At 42.4% G+C, this 18,192-nt stretch overlaps 1 protein-coding gene across 2 annotated transcripts in view; it reads left to right on the forward strand.

Moving 5' to 3' along the window:
• The first annotated feature begins 2,828 nt into the window (after positions 1-2,828).
• Positions 2,829-18,192, forward strand: part of MFN1 (mitofusin 1) — a 40,507-nt gene continuing 25,143 nt past the window's right edge. Inside the window, exons 1-7 of one of the 2 annotated variants that reach the window (XM_053309350.1) lie at positions 2,846-2,987; positions 3,413-3,492; positions 6,089-6,210; positions 8,202-8,337; positions 10,052-10,214; positions 11,686-11,810; positions 13,515-13,623. In XM_053309350.1, the coding sequence (XP_053165325.1) occupies positions 6,093-6,210; positions 8,202-8,337; positions 10,052-10,214; positions 11,686-11,810; positions 13,515-13,623 (651 nt within the window). In that variant the 5' untranslated portion in view covers positions 2,846-2,987; positions 3,413-3,492; positions 6,089-6,092. Of the gene's footprint in view, positions 2,988-3,412; positions 3,493-6,088; positions 6,211-8,201; positions 8,338-10,051; positions 10,215-11,685; positions 11,811-13,514; positions 13,624-18,192 lie in introns of both variants that reach the window. The other variant, XM_053309349.1, reaches the window with a different exon arrangement.

Genomic DNA, 18,192 nt, shown 5'->3' on the forward strand with positions numbered 1-18,192 from the left:
GGAATCATCTTTCCACTCAGGTTTTCATGAAGAGGATGGAGAGGGAGTGTCCCAGACTTGTTAATAGCCATTTCACCTGTGTTTGCCAACAAGTATGCACTCAACATAGTCACAGCCAAGCCTGAGAAGTGTACCAGTATGATGTCTGTGTTTAAGTGTGTTTGTATTCACACATGTAAAACAGCTCAGGTGTACATCTAACTAATGTGAAAAGAGACCCTAAGCTCCTTCCTCTGGGCAAGGGGTGAAGGGTGAACTTCAGATCATTCTGTAGTGTTAGCATGTCCATGATTTTGAACTGTGGCCCCATTATTTTCTGTAGGTCCATTTCAGTGTAATGGCTTCTTATTCTACTCGAATAGCAACTCTGAACTCCTTTCTACTGCATAAATTAATATTTAAGTGGTATATCATGTTTGGAAAAGCACTTCTACAATATTTTCACGTTGGGCCATCTTTTCACACTGCCTTCTAAACAGATTTCTTGTTTTTGGACCCTTAAGCAAAAACAGTTGTACACTTCGATGCATGCCAGTCTTAAATTTGTCAACAAATGCTTCAGTGCAAGCACTGAATAATCAATCCCCATGTAGCTTATTTATCTGAAGCTCTCAGAATGATGTTGTCCATGAAGATGTTCAAGAGTGGTGTGTGTACGGTCGTCCCTCTCCAGCCGCAGGGTTCCCAATTGCAGATTTGAGTATCCGTGACTGGGAAATTGTCACCAGTCTCCAACCACGACCTGAGTATCCACAGTTTGACTTTTTTTTTTTAAATGTTTTTTGGGGGGTCATTTCTGGGGGTCAGGGGGCAACATTTGGTGTTTGGGGGTTATTTTCAGGGGTTGGGGTGATTTTTTTAACCATGTTTTGGGGGCCTTCCGTGAACATGATTCCCGTTTCCCCGTTTCCAGTGCTTTCCTATTGCTCAGCTACCACAAATTTGCCAACTGTGAGGTTTTCCAGGAACGGAACCCTCACAGGTGAGGGACAACTGCACTTGATCTCTATTTGAAATGAAACAAATTGGCTTTTCCACATTTATAACATATATAAATTAATATTTTATATTCTGGATGTAGGAGGACCTCAGTTCTTTAAGGAAATGCTTTAGGATCCTGTAACATTGAAGCATGTCTGAGGGGGATGTACTACATCTGACCCATTGTGATAAGATTTATGAAAATACTGAATGACATTCAAAGTTACTCAGGAGTTACTCTAAAGGACTACTTAATTTCAGTAGGACTTCCCATCAAGTGATTTATAGGGGAATGGCAGCTACTGTGTTTTACCATGGCTTCTTCTGTGAATATTATATACTATTAATCTGAGGACAGCACGCAACTCGTCTCCATACGATTTTAGTCTTCAATGCAAAAAGAGACATTTGCATTACTTAGTTTTTCCTTTTACAAATATTGGTGGGTCTTCGTTCAGCTGCTACCTTCAGGGAATCCAATATGCAGTTTCAACAGTTTTAAGATGGAGCGAGGTGTTGTTGGTGTTAGATTTATAGCGCAATCTCATGCATGTTTACTCAGCGGTGAGTCGCTCTGTATTAAAGTAAAGTTGTGCCATCAACTCAATGTCGACTCCTGGCAACTACAGAGCCATGCTGTTTTCTTTGGTAGAATACAGGAGGGGTTTACCATTGCCATCTCCTGCGCAGGATGAGATAATGCCTTTCAGCTAGGGATCTGCATGGAACCGGGGGAGGGTGGTTCGAAGGTGGGGGTGCATCTTTAAGGGTGTGTGCTCTCCCCACGCCTGGGTTCAGTTTTCTTATAAAGTCCCTTGGGGCAGCACCATGCCTCCCTACCACCCCGTTGCCCCCTTTACCTGAAGTACCTGACGGGCCCTTTGCACGCACACTCTCTGCAGGTGCCTGTGACTGGCGGGCACAGGCGCATTGGATACTTCTGGTAAAGGGGGCAATGGGGTGGCAGGGAGGTACGCTGCTGCCCCATGGACTTCAAGAAAATGTAGCGCCGGCAGGGGAAAAGCGGAGGGAGGAATAAACATCTTCTCCCACCTTCAAAGATGCGCCCGGCATTTTCGAACCAGTTTGGAGGCCCATAAAGGGCCTCCTAACCGGTTCCGTGCACATCCCTACTTTCAGCATCTTCCTATATCTCTGCTGCCCAATATAGGTGTTTCCCATAGTCTGGGAAACTTATAAGCGGGGATCTGAACCGGCAACCTCTTGCTCTCTAGGCAAGTTGCTTCCCCGCTGTGCCATTAGGTGGCTTCCTTCTGTATTACATGAGGCTTATTTACTTCCTCCTAGTAAATGTTTAAGCTTTGATTACACGAGATTCCGTCTTCGGGTTGCACGGAGAGCGGCTAGGGCAAATAAGGGCAGCCGACTATATAGAAACAACACGTTTGGTTTGCGTATAATCTAGTTTTAAACAGTGTTATTTGGGTCCGCAGCGAAATTCTAGAGGCGTTTCTGCTTTCAAAGCGAAAACCCATCCCACGAAGCAGAACAGCGCACCACACAGATGTGCGCGGGGCGGAGTGAAAGCGGCTCACTATTGAAAGCGGCTCACTAAGCGGTCTTTGGTATGACTAAGGAAGGGGTGAGCGGAAGTCTCCGTCCCTTCTGTGTTACACCCCTGCCCCGCATATGGCGACAGACCACTGAACACCGGAAACGAAGCCGACGCGTTCCTCTTGTCTTTTTCTATCTCTTCGCCAAGATCGGGCATGCAGAGATTAGAACCGAAGAGTTCCCCTGTGGCAGCGAAGAGCCGCTAAGGGGAGGGGTTTAGAACTGGCGCACGCGCGGTAGGAGAAGCTGACGCCCGGGGCCGTACCCTGTCCCTGACCAAAGATGGCGGTGTGCGTGGCGGGTGGGAGGAAGATGGGAAGAGGAGGCGGAAGTGAGGTCTGCTGCCTCCTTCTGGTTGGGTGAGAGTAAGAGGCGGAGGGCACCGCCGCGGCTTGGAGTGGGGGGCGGGAGACTCCCGGCAACCTCACCAGGTAATGGGGGCAAGAAGGGTCACTGACCCTCTCGTGTTGGGAAGGGGCGGGCGCCCGAAGGAGCTGGCCCTTGGGGGCACTTACGTAATACAGAAGTGCATACAGACAGGGGAGGGGCGGCATTTGGTCTTTTCTCGGCTTGTCTGGGACGCGGCTTGGGGTGTTTGGCTATGTAGTGCCTCCTTTTAGTTCTCTAGGCAGAAGCTGTCCCGCTGTTTTCTGGGCTGCGCCTGGGTCACTGCTGGCACTGAGCTCATTTCTAAAAGTTGCGGCTGTGGTTCGTTAGGTTTAAAAATATGTTTATCCCACCTTTGGGTCTCGTTTGTGGGGACCCCTTTCCCCCCAGCAGCTTCACTGTTTGCTTCTTACCTAACCAGGAGTCTCGTGGCCCCTTCAGTAATTAACAACTTTAATTCGGCAAGCAGGTTTCAAAGGGAGGCTCCAGTATCAAGGTGCCAAGTTGGGATTCATTTGTGGATTTGATGTGATCAGGCATATCAGTTTGGTAAGTAGGGATCAGGTCAGTAGTGATGGGGACTGACTAGGTCATTACAGAAAGTAACTGTGGCTCTTTAGGTAAAGGTAAAGTTATGCCTTTGGGTCAGTGTTAACTCCTGGTGACCACAGAGCCATGTGGGGATTTTTTTGTAGAATACATGAGAGTTTTACCATTGCCATTTCCTGGCTCTTTAGGTACTTATATATTATTCTGCTTGCTTTGCCAATTCATTACCTTGGGAGTGGGTCACTCTCCTCTGATTAGGCCTTGTACTCTTGATTGGGTTTTTATTATGTCTGCTCTGCCCAGCAATGTATAAAGTTTGTCTCTTTCATTGCTGGACCTTTTTGTCTCTATCTGTGAAAATTCCCCCCCCCCACACACACACTTTTTGTGTGTGTTTATGTATATGTATGCATTTTACTTCTGTGTGTGTGTGTGTGTGTGTGTGTGTGTGTGTGTATATATATATATATATATATATATATATATATATATATATATGTATATATATATGTGTATATATATATATATATATATATATATATATATATATATATATATAGGCTCTGGCCAACAAAAAAGTTTATGCTGCAATAAATTTTAGTCCTTAAGGTGCCACAGACTATTTGCTACTATGCTATAGTTTTGTCCTTTGTGCTTTGTTGCAGAGTAGAAAGTTTGGTTTACAGGTTCTAAATCAGTCTTTCTATCTCACATAACCCATTCATTCCCAACCAGGCAACATTTGTCTATTTCAGGCATGCTTACCTTAGGTCCCCCAACTGTTTTGGGACTGCTACTCCCATAATCCCCAGCCACAGTGGCCAATAGCCAGGAATTATGGGAGTTGTAGGCCAGCATCTGTGGTCTATTTAAATAAGGGAACGATGGGGACATGGCGTTGGTTTAAAGGCATAGATGTTTAACACCGCATGGTCATTGTTTCAGTACAATCCATTCCTGGTAAAGTGTAGTTCCATATATTGCAGAGAACTGACATAGGGCCTGCTGCCAAAGGATACACATGCAGCATTTTTCTAGGTCAGTATGGCACAGAAGGGGTGGGACTATTATTGGATGCTGTTGAGAGCTGCTTGTTTGCAGTTGGCTTCCTCCCCAGTGGAAGAAACTAGTTGCTTGCAATCTAGTTGCTGGTCAGTTTCAATCTGCATTTGACACCCTTAGTAAAGAACTTGCATGTCTCAAAGAAAAATTTAAGTCCTTCTAACAAAGTTCAAGACTACTGATATGTTAAGTTCAGTTTCAAGAGATCTTGAGGAGCCATGCTGAAGGAAAATATTTTTTCACTGTAATTTTTCTTATTTGGAAGGAAAAAAGTCTTTTTGCTGGGGAATAAAAGAGAGAAATGTGACTTAACACATGTCCTCTCTTCAAAATTGATTAGATCTTAAATTAAAAGCAACCAAAATTGGTTTGGAAGGGATTGTATTCTGTGTAGAACTTACCTTGTTTTGATGGATGAATATGAACATTACTTGCTGTTCTCTCCGATAGATTTTGCTGTGCTTAATGGAGCAGTTTTAAACCACTAGTTATGCTTTAGTGTGCATTATTTTACAATAGTAAATAATTTTGAAAATGGTCTTTGTGTTTTTATTCAGATTTATAGCAGCTAGCCATAAAATAGCTTTACTCTGGAGTAGTCTTGTTGGACATTGCATGGCAGTTGAATTACACTTTGCTTTTTGAACTGATGCAAAGGGTACCAGCGTTCAAAATGCTTGAACATGTTATGCTTTGATTTTTAAAAAATGTTTTAAAAGCATATTTGTTAACTTTAAAGAATGGACAATATTTTTGGGAGTATATTTTATTTATTTATTTATTGGAGCAACAGTTATGAACATGAATGGTTAGCAAGCCATTTGGTTTTATAACTTTTATTTTGGTGTCTTAATGAATTCTGCTGTTAAACAGGAATAATAGTCTTATGTTTGTTGCAGGAAAACCCAAGCATTTAAACAAGAAAATAATTACAGGGAAAGGGTTAGGGATATGAATATGACGACAAATATTTATATACCACTTTTCAACAAAAGTTCCAAAAGCAGTTTACATCAATATAAATAATTCTTAATTTATAAATTTATCAGAATCAAAATGTGCTTCCTTGCTTATTGTAGGGAAGCCCAACCATCTCTAAACATATACATCTGCAGTGAATAATTCCCTGTAGCATTTTATATGAATGTGGGAAGTGTTCTCAGTTTAAGTTTTTGGAATGTTTTTCTACAAAGCATATGTGAACATATTTCCTACACAGTAGAGACTACTGGGAAAGGTTGAAACAAGGTTATCTATCTTAGCAAACAACTCCCCTGCTGTTACTGCCTCCTCCGCCAAGAAGGTATCTTAGATATCTTTGGGCTGAGTGCAAAGCATTGTGGGAGCATCTGGAATCCCTTCTTTCTAGTATGGAGCATCTGTTCAAGGCACATTTCTTCCTATGGTAGGAGGGGAAATAAAGTACGGGTGACTTATTAAAATTTATGTATTGCCTTAGTTTCTGTGCATATTTTGATTTGCATATGTTGGAAGTAGAATTTCAGTTGTGCTTCTGTCCAATTTACTTTTTTAGTTGCATGATGGCAGACACTAATCCCTCCCCACTGAAACACTTTGTGCTGGCTAAGAAGAAGATTACTACCATTTTTGAACAGCTGCTGGATTATGTTACTGAAGGAACAAATTTTGTTGAAGGTTAGTCTTATGTGGCGGGGTTAAACATGTGTTTTTAGAGCACTAAGCAAAAGTTGAGAATTGTACTTCATAGCAATGGTTAGGTAGTATATAGGTATGTCTCACTGTAATGTGTTGATAGCAGGTTAAGTTTAAATATTAGACAATCCATAGTCTGTTTTGATACTGCCCGAGGTGATAATTTGCCTCAAGCAGAATCAAAACAGATTGACCAAGCAGGTGTTAGCATGGTTAGCAAATATTGTAAATCTAGGAAAAGGCCCGTAATTATAACAGGCTGTTTGTATTTACATAATATCTATCATATATCTCTCACTTCTTTGCCTCCCTTGGTGCCTTTGACAGAATTGCTCTGATGGACCCAAGTAGGCAAAGGTATCGCTCCACCTTATTTATTTATTACATTTCTATACTGCCCCATACAATAAAGTCCCTGGGCGGTTCACAGTCTAAAAACCATTGAAACATTGACACAATTAAAACAATTTAAAAATAAAAGTAAAAACTCTAGAACTCGAAGCTTTAAACTATAAACTAAAAGCCTGGCTAAGTAGGTATGTTTTCAGGTCCTTCCTAAAAACAGTCAGAGAAGGGTAAACTCTAATTTCATTAGGAAGCATGTTCCAGAGTCCCCGGGGCCACTCGAGAAAAGGCCTGGTTTCAAGTCACCACCAACTAAGCCAGTGGCAACTGCAACCGGACCTCCTCAGGTGATCTTAATAGGTGGTGAGGTTGATGAAGAAGAAGGCGTTCTCTTAAATACCTTGGATCTAAGCCATTTAGGGCTTTATAGGTTGCCATTGACTGCCATTGGTTACCTGCTCTGGTTTCAGAGAAGAGCTGGGATGCATTGAGACAGTTAGCTGACTCCCAGTGGAGACTTTAACAAATTCATACTCCCAGATCCTTGAACAACATCTGGCCAATTAAGGATTGCTTTCAAATGTGAGTGCAAACTGGCTGAGTATTTAGAGGTTTTCAGTGGTGACATGGAGCTTATCAGCGAAGTAGGGAATAATGAAGGTAATATATTTTAAAAACAAAACCAGAACAGCCCCTTTCCAATATTTTGCTGCTAAGGAAAGAAATTTAGAATCAAACTCATCCTTTGGAAAGGAGCTTCATGATACCTTTGGGCTTTAAGCCTTGGCAGCGAGATAGCAGTGGGTAAGAGAACAGTAATATCTCTCCTCTCTGCTCTGGGGTACTAGATAGGGAGAGAGGAACAGGGAACAGAGACATCCTGCACTACATCCTGGGTGTTGTGGAGAGGATTGCTGGTCTTGTGGTAGCAAGCATGACTTGTTCCCTTAGCTAAGCAAGGTCCATCCTGGTTGCATATGAATGGGAGACTGCATGTGTGAGCACTGTAAGATATTCCCCTTAGGGGATGGAGCCACTCTAGGAAGAGCATGTAAGTTCCAAGTTCCCTCCCCAGCATCTCCAAGATAGGGCTGAGAGAGATTCCTGCCCGCAACCTTGGAGAAGCCACTGCCAGTCTGTGAAGACGATATTGAGCTAGATGGACCAAGGGTCTGACTCGGTATGTGGCAGCTTCCTATGTTCCTGTGTCATGCTGGAAAGGTGAAGAGGGAATGGGGAGAGCAGATGTTGTGGTACAGCTCGTGCTATTTGTAGGGGTTGCTTGTATTTCTGTAACTGAACCAGAATATGTTAAACTTCCATCCACTTTTTGGACAGGTGTAGGTAGAAGAGTGAACACAACACCTCACATGTAGGTCTATGATTTTGTGAGTCAACATTAATCCACTAATCTCTGGAGAAGTTGGACTAGGTCACTAGGTTGCTTGCAATGAGTCTAGATAGGACATCACAACAGACTAAGGGCAGGTTGACTCAGTCAAGTTGCTAGGCCCCCAAACCCCCCTTAAAGTCTCATCTGTTTGTCCTGTCTGATCCACTGAAAAGCCACTGCTTGTAGGTAATTGTCTGTGTTATGTCACTGTGTAATTGTCTCATTTTGATGGCAGAAACCTACAAAAATCCAGAACTTGAACATATAGCCACTGAAGATGAATTGGCAGAAATACAGGCGTATAAAGATAAACTGGCTGTCATTGGGGAGGTGCTTGCACGACGACACATGAAAGTAGCATTTTTTGGCAGGTAAAGGATTAAATTGTTCTTCTCTGGAAGAAATGCAGAGCTTGAGGCACAATACACTAGGTACAATACTCTAGGAACCGATCCTATCCAAGCCTCAGTGAATTGGAATTGCACAAAAAACACAGATGATAATTGTGATATTTAGTAGAGATGTGCAGAATGTTTCATAAGTGGAATGTTCTGCCTCAAAACGGGGCATTCGAGTGTTCCAAGTTCAGAGCAGAACACCCTTTAAAAAGCGTCCTGTTCTGAGCTCAGGACAGAATGGCCCCATTTCAGCCGAAACGTTCTGACCACCATTTTGGATTCCAAAATAGTGGTCTTTCTGGCCTCTGCACATGCACTGTGGCCACTTGTGTGGTGGTGCAGACCATGCAAATGGCTGCCGCACATGTGTAGAGGCCAGAAAGACCTCCATTTTGGAATCCAAAATGGCGGCTGGAATGGTCTGGTGGAATGGGGTCATTTTGTCAGAACAACCGACTTGACCGGTTGTTCCAACAGAGCATTTTGCATTCAGTTCTGAACTCGGAATGGAATACAAAATGTGTTTCATGCACACCCCTAATATTTTTAAAACTCCTTGAGTATTTAAAGTGTATTAAGCTGCCTTATACAGAGTCATATTATTGGTTCATGTAGGCCAGTGGTCCTCTGTCTGAGGCCTTGGAGAATCTCTCATGGTTTTATTACGATCATAGATCAGACGCAAGCAAAACAAACTATACAACATAGAGAATCTCTCAACTTCAAATGCCCAGGACCTTTTAAACTCCAGACAGCAGGGATTGACCCTGGGACTTCAACATGACTCAGAAGAAAACTTCATATGTTCATGGTGACTTACTTGAGGCCACTGTTGGGATTTCAACTGGAATTCTACTGGTTTCAAATCTGCATTTGTTTTAATGCCACTTATACTAATGCAGTTCCTGAATGGATCTTGTCCTTTCAGTCCCCCTACAATCAAAATTTTGTGGGACAGGATCAGGCTGCTAATTGATGAGCAGCTTGATTCTCCTCTTTCCCCCAAGTGTGCTAGTGAGCGGGAGCTGCCGTCTTGCATGAGCCCCACTGTCACACAGAACCGTGGACCCATAAGCTCATCCTCCCACCCCAACTCTGTCACAGGCACCACCGATGATAACCTTTCTTCAACTCTCTGTTAGAAGAAAAGCAGAATGGAAACAGGCTTGGGGTTATTTCAGGAGGTCGAGGTTGTTGGGGAGGAAAGCCTTCAGAACAGGTCTCCACGTAACATGATTTTGCTGAAGTGTAGTTTAAAACAAAACTAAATACAGGATAGTACATAATTCAGGTTCCGGGAAAACTCTGCTTTTGTTTAAAAATAAAAGCAAGTTTATAGCCCTTAATTTGTAAATATATGCTTGAAAATGTATGGGCAGTACCAAGCAAACACTTGAACAGGTGGTGCTTAGTGGTGGCTGAGTAAGTTTTCTAAAAGTTGCTGGCAGGGCTTCTGTCCCTGCTTTGTTCTGCCCCTTGTGTAAGGAGCAAAAACGGAATAAATTATATGAAATAGTAGAACCTGTAGAATAAAGTGTGCAAATGTACTCAGTTTGCACCAGCTGTGCAGTTAGCATAATTCAACTTTCCATGGTGCCAACTCCCATGCTCAGATTTAAGTGTAGAGTGCTTGGAGCCCTAGATTAAATCAGTTTTTAAAAGGATGTTTTCCCCCCTCCCTCTCTAGAACCAGCAGTGGAAAAAGTTCAGTTATCAATGCAATGTTATGGGACAAAGTGCTCCCCAGTGGCATCGGACACACAACCAACTGTTTTCTCAGTGTGGCAGGAACAGAGGGTGATAAGGCTTACCTCATGACTGAAGGATCTGATGAAAAAAAGAGTGTCAAGGTATGGAGTCCTTGTAGCTAATAAGCTGGTGTCCAGATACCTTATAAAAAAGTCTTAAGTGATCGCTGTTGCAGGTATATGTAAATGGCTCACCTATTTCTTAAATGACATGCCTTTGTTTCTTTAGCATCTGTTGGAATCTCCTCTAGGTTTTTAAAAATGTAGTTGTGGTGATGGTGATCGTGATGGTTTAAGAATGCAGATATCTTTAAGCATGTGCCCGAAATGTTTTGGAGGCCATTATAAAGGCCTCCGAAATGTTTCGGTGCGGGCGGGGGTAGTACTTTAAGGGCGGGGGAGGGTGTACTCACCCCTCTCACTGCATTTCCCCTGCTGGCGCTGTTATTTTTAAGCCCCTCGGGGCGGCAGTGTTCCTCCCTGCTGCCCCGTTTCCCTCATTGGTCAGAAGTGGCAAGCGCGCGTGCACCTGTTGCGTGTGCGCGTGCGCACACGACAGGTGCACACACGCCTGCTACTTCTGGCCACTTCCGGCCGATGGGGGAAATGAGGTGGCAGGGAGGAATGCTGCTGCCACGAGGGGCTTAAAAATAACAGAATGCCGGCGGGGGAAATGCGGCGGGAGGGGTGAGAACACCCTCCCCTGCCCTTAAAGTACTACCCCTGCCGGCACCGAAGATATTCGTGCACATTACTAGATATCTTTAGGCCCTCTTCTCTACAGCAGTGTTTCCCAAGCAGTGTGCAATGCTGACTCGCTTTAAGTCAACTCCAAAACACAGGGCTTCAAAACAACCTGCTTTGGGGACAGACTTGCCCCATAATGCACTGGGAAGGACACATCCCTCCCTGTGCATAAGGGAGTGAGCTAACTCCAAAGGCTGGCTTTATTTCTTTCAATAAATATTGCGCGGTGTCTTTGCTGCTTCAAAAATAAGAGGAACTGGTGTGCTGCAACTTTTAAAAAAGTGTGCTGCCAGATGAAAAAAGGTTGGAGGACACTACTCTGCAGCACAGAATAATAAGAGTGGATATTGATTTTTTTATTATTATTCTAAAAATGCTGTAACGAAGGTGTGAGGGAAGGAAGGAGTTGTGCCTGTTTAGAAAATGCAGATAACCTATATGCAAAAATCAATAATGCTGGCTAATTTCCAGGCTTGGGCAATGTTTTTGTAAATGCTCATGTGCCTTTGGAGTTTGGAAAGGGGCCAAAGAAGAAAGGCAGGAACTTGTGGACTAGTTGGGAACAGTATGTGGAAAGAGTAACTAGGCTGCTGGGTAAAGAAAAAACCCTTTATTTTTGTCCTGTAGTCATGAGAACTAGTGACCGCTCTGTCTCTTAATAAAAGCTAAGCAGAGGCCAGTAGATTTTCTCTTATAGGCTAGAACTGCCCCTCTTCCTGGCCTTCAAATACCAATCTAATTGGAACAAGTGATTTCTTTGTCTTCTAAGTTGCCATACCACCTTACGTGCATTTGACCTTTTCCTAACATCTTAATTTCTTTACAGACAGTTAATCAGCTTGCTCATGCCCTACATATGGATAAAGATTTAGAAGCTGGCTGTCTGGTCCATGTGTTTTGGCCAAAGGCCAAGTGTGCTCTCTTGAGAGATGACTTGGTGTTAATGGACAGGTATGACTGCTGATTTTTCTTTGGCTTATAAAAGTGTCACAAGGCAACAGCTGTTCCTTTTGAGCACACAGTTTCTCTCTTTGCTGATACTTTCCTAAATGTTATGAACAACACACAGATTGGCTGGGTTACAACTGGAGCAAGAAGAAGTCCCATGACTGAGCTTAAAAAAAGAATCTTGCATTCTCCTGCATTTGAATTTGTGCTTGCAAAACAGCAGCAAGCATAAGGGCAGAAATAGTCTCGTAAGTTCTTCCTCTCATTCTCAAGCTATTCATGCCTAACTTTTAAAACGTGAATGCTTGCCAAATAGGTCAGGAAGGAGGACTTCCTGGGAAAAGCTTAGAAAGAAATCTTTCTGAAAAGACACTGGCTGAAGTCCAGACTAACACTTTGTGCATTAAAAATATATTGTGTGTGCACAACAGGGAAGCAATGATTTTTACCATTCTCCCCTTCCTTCTCTAGCCTACTGGTCATCCCAAAAATATGTCCATGAGGGCTCAACAACCCTCAGGGAGATATTTTCAGAAAACACAGAGAGCTATAGAGGGAAGAGTAAGCAGTGAAAATCACCCCTCCTCCACTGCATTTGTGAAACACTTTAGTCTAGATTTCAGCCAATGATCCCACAAGGGTAGCTGTGTTAATCTGTTGTAGCAAAAATCACAACAGTCCTGTGAAAATCTAGCAAATATATTATGGCACAAAACGTTCGTCTAAAGTCTACCACTTTGCTTTGCTGCACTTAACTTATGAAGCTCCCTTCTACGATCTAAACATTGGTTCATCTAGCCCAATCTTGTCTATTTTGACTAGCAGTGCCTCTCTAGGCAGACCTTTTACCAGCGATGCCAGGTATTGAAGCTGGGACCCTCTGTTTGCAAAGCAAGTGCTCTGTCACTGAGCTTTGACCCTTTCCTAATCTTGACCTATGTCGGTGTGTGTTTGTTTTTCCTGAGTGATTTGTGATATAGTATCTTCTTTCATAAGCTTGTTTAAAGCTGAAAAGCAAATATTCTTTATTAAACAATAAATCTGATATACACAAGAAGTGATTTTGGAGGTTGCTAGGTATATGTACATCAGTGCAGATGAGGAAAAGAGCGTGGTGCCCAAAAGTAGAAAAATTATGCAGAGTTCAGACAAATTAAGTATCCTGTTAGAACAGGAACTTATCTGCTCATGGGGGAGTCACACTTACTCTGAATGGATCTTGACAGATGACATGTCACAATGCGATGGAAGCCTTTCTGACCAGATCTTAATAGTCAAGTGGTTGGACTTCATAGGCAGGGAGAATGTTTGCGTGCTGCATGCACCCTGGGTCACCCCAGCTTTCCAGTCACAAAAGGAATCAGTCCACAGCTACAGCATTTGTCTCTTCAGACAAATGCCGCAAGTGTGAACAGCAGGTGGGTGGGATTTTGGAGCATATCAGCAGAGAGGAGTGGGGCTTGTAGGTGCATTCTCGAGAGGTTGTACATAAGTACTGCATCCCCCATTTTTAATGTCTGAAGAGGGCTATAGGTTGCTTTTGTCGCAGATGTTCTGAACTGAGTTCACATATCAAACGGGAAGGTGAATTCCATCACATTCCATTATCTTCCTTCCTCTGTTCAACATTTTTCTTGTGTGTCCATATTTCTAAAATGGAAGAACGCTTTCAGAATACCTGGTAACTCTCTCACATCACCCCCACAGCCCTGGCACTGATGTCACTACTGAGCTGGACAGCTGGATTGACAAATTCTGTTTGGATGCTGATGTCTTTGTGTTAGTTGCTAATTCGGAGTCGACCCTCATGAATACCGTAAGGCTTGTTTTTAACTTGTATTTAAATGTGATGTTTGTCTCATCTATAGTCCACTTTTCCTCCAAAGATCTGAGTGTCATGCAACAGACAATCTTTTTAATCCTTACGCTATTCCTGTGAGAATGTTTTGTGAGGCCAGAATACTGTAGAGCTGCAAGATTAGAAGGAAGCTGAATATCCAGTTCAGATATTAACATGCTTCTACTGTGGAAGCTTGCCTTTGGGATTTTCCCTTTTTGTTCACATCTTTCATGTATTTTTTTAATATGAACTAATTAAACTTACATTCTAAGAAATGAAACATGGGCTCATTTTGACAACACTGTGGGTGGGGTGTGTAGAAAACAACTCTCTTGTCAGACCTGTGTGTGTGTGTTTGTATTTTGCTGCAAAACAAAAAACTAATTGTGATTCATAGCTGTGAAAGCATATCCTGCCCAGTAGCACATGTTACAGCTGGAACTTGTTGGGTATGCGGGGCCCTGTCCCTGTATTGCCAGTGGTGGAAGAGCCTTCTTTGCACCTGCCAGGCCTGGCCAGTAACTACACAAAACTAGGCAGAATAACTTTGCTTTGTACTTTAGAACAGTTGTGGGTAAATGTCAAAGGTGAGATGTGTGTATGTCTATTAAAATTAAGCTGAATGCTAAAATTGCTTTCTTGAATGGATGGCTAATCTCCAAGGCAATTGTTCTAAATCTTTAAGTTGGAAATACATTCCAGTGATCTGGGGGGTGGAAAAGCATTGGCTGTGAAATCTGGATGTGAAAAATGCTCATGATGTTGGTCCAGCTGACTATTGGTTTGACACTGTGTTTGACACTGTTTGTGATTTGTGTCTGTTTTGTCTGTGTGTTGTGCTAATTTCTGATTAGATAGTGTAAGTCTTGCTGTTTTGATGTCAACTGCTTTGGACACCTTTTTTAGTGGAAAAGATACATGCAAATACTTTCAGTTACAACCCCACCCCCACACTCTGCCCCCAAAACGGAATTGGGCAGCGGTGTTGAGTTATTTATTTTCCTTCTTCCACATGCCGCTGACAAAGATGTAGTGGGAAGATGGGAAATTGAGACTGACATTGTTGCATTTCCATTCAAGGGCTGAAAGATGCTTCAGTGTCAGAAATAATTCATAAAATTGCTGGTCTGCTTGCTGCTAGATTTTTCAGCGCATTTGGATTTTAGCCCTAAAGCGATGACTTCTTGGGAGACGCAGAAAGAAAAATGAGGGTCCGTGTGTCAATTAAAAGCGCAGCAGTCTTTGTGTTTGTAGAGAAGTTACAAACTAGAGGACAGAGGTGACTTGATGTTCTTGTTCCAGGAAACGAATGAATGAATGACTTGAATAGCAAATTTAGAGGAACAATGCACGAGTTGTAAGTGTGTTGGCAGCCTGTCTGAGTCTTGACGTCGTGTATTAAGGGAGAGCTTTTTGTTTCTCTTCTGACTTAAAGCTGGTGTACAACTTTGCCCTTGTGAGGATGCTGTCAAAACACCACCACCACCCCACATGATTATCTTTTCGCATTTCCACTTTTAAGGCTGTGATCATGTGGATCAGCAGCACTATGCTGCAAGTCGCTATGCATAGGTCACTGGCGGGGTTATTGCTCCCTGCAGCATGATGAAGCTGATCTGCTTCGTAATATTGCTCTCCAAACATCATAGCAGGGTGGGGGGAGAACGTGCCCCAGGGATGCTGTTTCTGGGGGCAACTCTGTGGCGTGTGTAATGTGTATGTTAACTCCTGCTCTGAAATTGGTCAGTAGTGGATAGTTATTCTTATTCCTCCTTTTTTTTTTTTTTTTAAGTGGAGGGAAATCTCCCAAGATAGCAACTTGGATTTTGAAATGGGATTTTTAAAGCCCTCTGTTGCATAGGCCATTGTATGATCTCAGAGTATGGTCTGAAGGCACATGATGCTACAGCTCTGCTGAAGTTAAGCTGGTTTAGGCCTGGATGGGAAACGGCCTGGGGACCTCATGTTGGGAATCAGAAATGGAATCCTATGACGAATCTGAAATGAAACAGGAGGGCTTTACCAGGCCTTTGGTTCTGGTTATGTGGTTGTGCATGTACAAGGCTAGTCGTTCTGAGCATTTATAGAGTGAATTTCAAATCTTCAAAGCACTGCACAGGCATAATCTCCATAAACCTAACTCTGCCCATAAGAAGTAAGCTAGTTTTATTATCTTGAGATCCCACTTTTTAATGATGATGGAGAGGATCAGCTTTTGAATTTATTGGGCAACCAATGTTTAAGGATGGGCAAGTTGGCTGATAAACGTTTTAATAAGATTAAGCCAGGCTTTGACATGTCATCTTTGGATCTAGGAGCCAGCCCAAACATTTGGGAGTCAGACAACAGACACTTGACAAAATTACAGGACTTTGTGATGGATTTTGTGGGGAGTAAATGGGCTTCTCTTTACCCTCTCTAAAAGTAACATATTTAGAACAGAAACAGGGTTGCCTGGGACAAACTGAGATTTTATTAGACAATTCTGCTTCTCGATATCCTAGTCTAGGCACCACAGTTAATTTTATAGGCACCCTGGCTCCTTGACACCTGGGATTTGTCAAACTCTGGATTAAGTGGATGAGACAGTGTTTACATTTTGCTTAGGCATTATGTGGTTTTTCATTTGTTACATTTGCCTTCAACATACGTATGTATTATCTTACAACTGTGTCTTAATTTCCTACTTATTTCAGAGTCGTCTTGTTTAGGAGATGTGTTTATTACTTTTTTCAAAAGAAGGAGTTAAGATAGCGACAGAGGAGCAGCTTGAGGCAGGAGCTCTGTCTAATTAGGTTTTGTTTCCCCGCTATCCTGACCAGGTTTGGTTGTGGTGTTGCTCCTTTTTAAAAAAATTTGTTTTTAGTAGAATTCTAGTTGCTAGGAGAGTTTTTTTTATTTTACTTGGTTTGCCAGAGCATACCGTTATCTTTTGGCTTGTGGTGACCGCTGTTGTTGAAGGGATACTGCTATGGAAGACATTCTGAATTTAAATGCCAGCTGCAGTTATCCAGCATGGGGAGGAGAAAGCATGTGAGAACCAGCCCAGATACTCAAACACCAACAAAATTGACAAAGCAATTGCATATTGATGATTTGCTAATACTTAAAGATTCTGTAAGTGGACATTCTTCCTTTGCTTCTCCAAATAAATATAGTGTGCTGGATGCAGAGCCAACCCCTCTATCTGTGTCTCAGATCCCTTTGGATGACAAAGCTTCATGGCAGAGTGGGCAACTTCTTATTGGTTTGGATTTATCTTATATGAGAAAAGACTGCATGCAGAAGATTCGACAGAGCTCCTAATTGTACTGCATGGGAGAACAGTGTTTGCTCACTCCAAGCACGTTTCTTTATTTTCACAACTCCGTCTTGTTACCAGTAAATTGGATTTGCTTAGGTCTGATTTTGATGCTTTGTCTCAGAAATATCTGGATTTTAAACAAAAAAGAGGCAGGAGAGAGAAGGGATGGGGCGAATAAACTTGCAGCACCTACTCAAACGGCTAAGGAATGGCAAACTGAGCAGATGCATGTAGGCTGCAGTCAGAGGGGAGAAATGGTTAGGGCTGAATCCCGACTGCAGAACAAACAATGTTCCTTATTGCATTTAATTCTATGAAAAATGGACGATCAACAACAACAAAAAATATCTGATCACTAAGTCAATTATTAAGATGCCACTATAACCATATAGACCTTGAAAACATAAAAAGAATACCCAAAATGAGTGGGATGAGACTGCTCATGACTTTTAAACAACCAACAATCAGCTCTATGCTACTGAAGATGAGACATGTTTTGGCTTCTTTTCAAATCTCTCAAGTAAGCATCTTTTGAGATGAAAACCGTACAGCTGCCAATTTTGGCCATGAGCCCAGTCACCATTCTGGCACAGTATTGAAAACAAAAGCAGTATCTGATAGAGAAGATAAGGGTAGATCAGAAATTTCAGGAGGCTTCTGAGAAACATTCAGTTCCTCTATTTGCACAAGCTCTACAAATTTGTTAGGAATAACTGCACTGGAGTGTAAAAGATCTCGTTGAAGAAAGTTCAAGATTTTTGGTCCAAACTGGAATTATATATTACCAATTTTATTAGAGTATACCCAAATGTTGAAACAGTTATAGCGGGTGATTTCAATGCAAGGCTGGGTCGGTGTGATAAAGTTTTATATTCACGTTTCAGATCTGTTCCCCCACAATCAGAGGGAGTGAACCTCTTACCTGCTCGCCAATCCAAAGATATGACATCTAATTTTGCTGGTTTTTGTCTGGCCCAATTGGCCTGTAGACTGGACCATTTTCTCTTGAACGGGCAGCCAATGGCGATCATTCTGGTGAGCTTTCATATTGGTCCAGAACAGGCTGAAGTACCATTGATATTGTAATGGTTTCTCATAACCTTGTGACCACAGTGCAACAGTTACTGCACTGTTACTGACAGTGACCAGCTACTAGTAGTCCTGTCAATGAATTCAAATAAGCAAGATGTATAACTGATAAATTCACACCTGATCCTCCTATTGTTATGGGTCGACTGAGA

This window comes from Hemicordylus capensis, chromosome 3 (assembly GCF_027244095.1).
Source record: "Hemicordylus capensis ecotype Gifberg chromosome 3, rHemCap1.1.pri, whole genome shotgun sequence".
In the NCBI taxonomy this organism is placed as follows: domain Eukaryota; kingdom Metazoa; phylum Chordata; class Lepidosauria; order Squamata; family Cordylidae; genus Hemicordylus; species Hemicordylus capensis.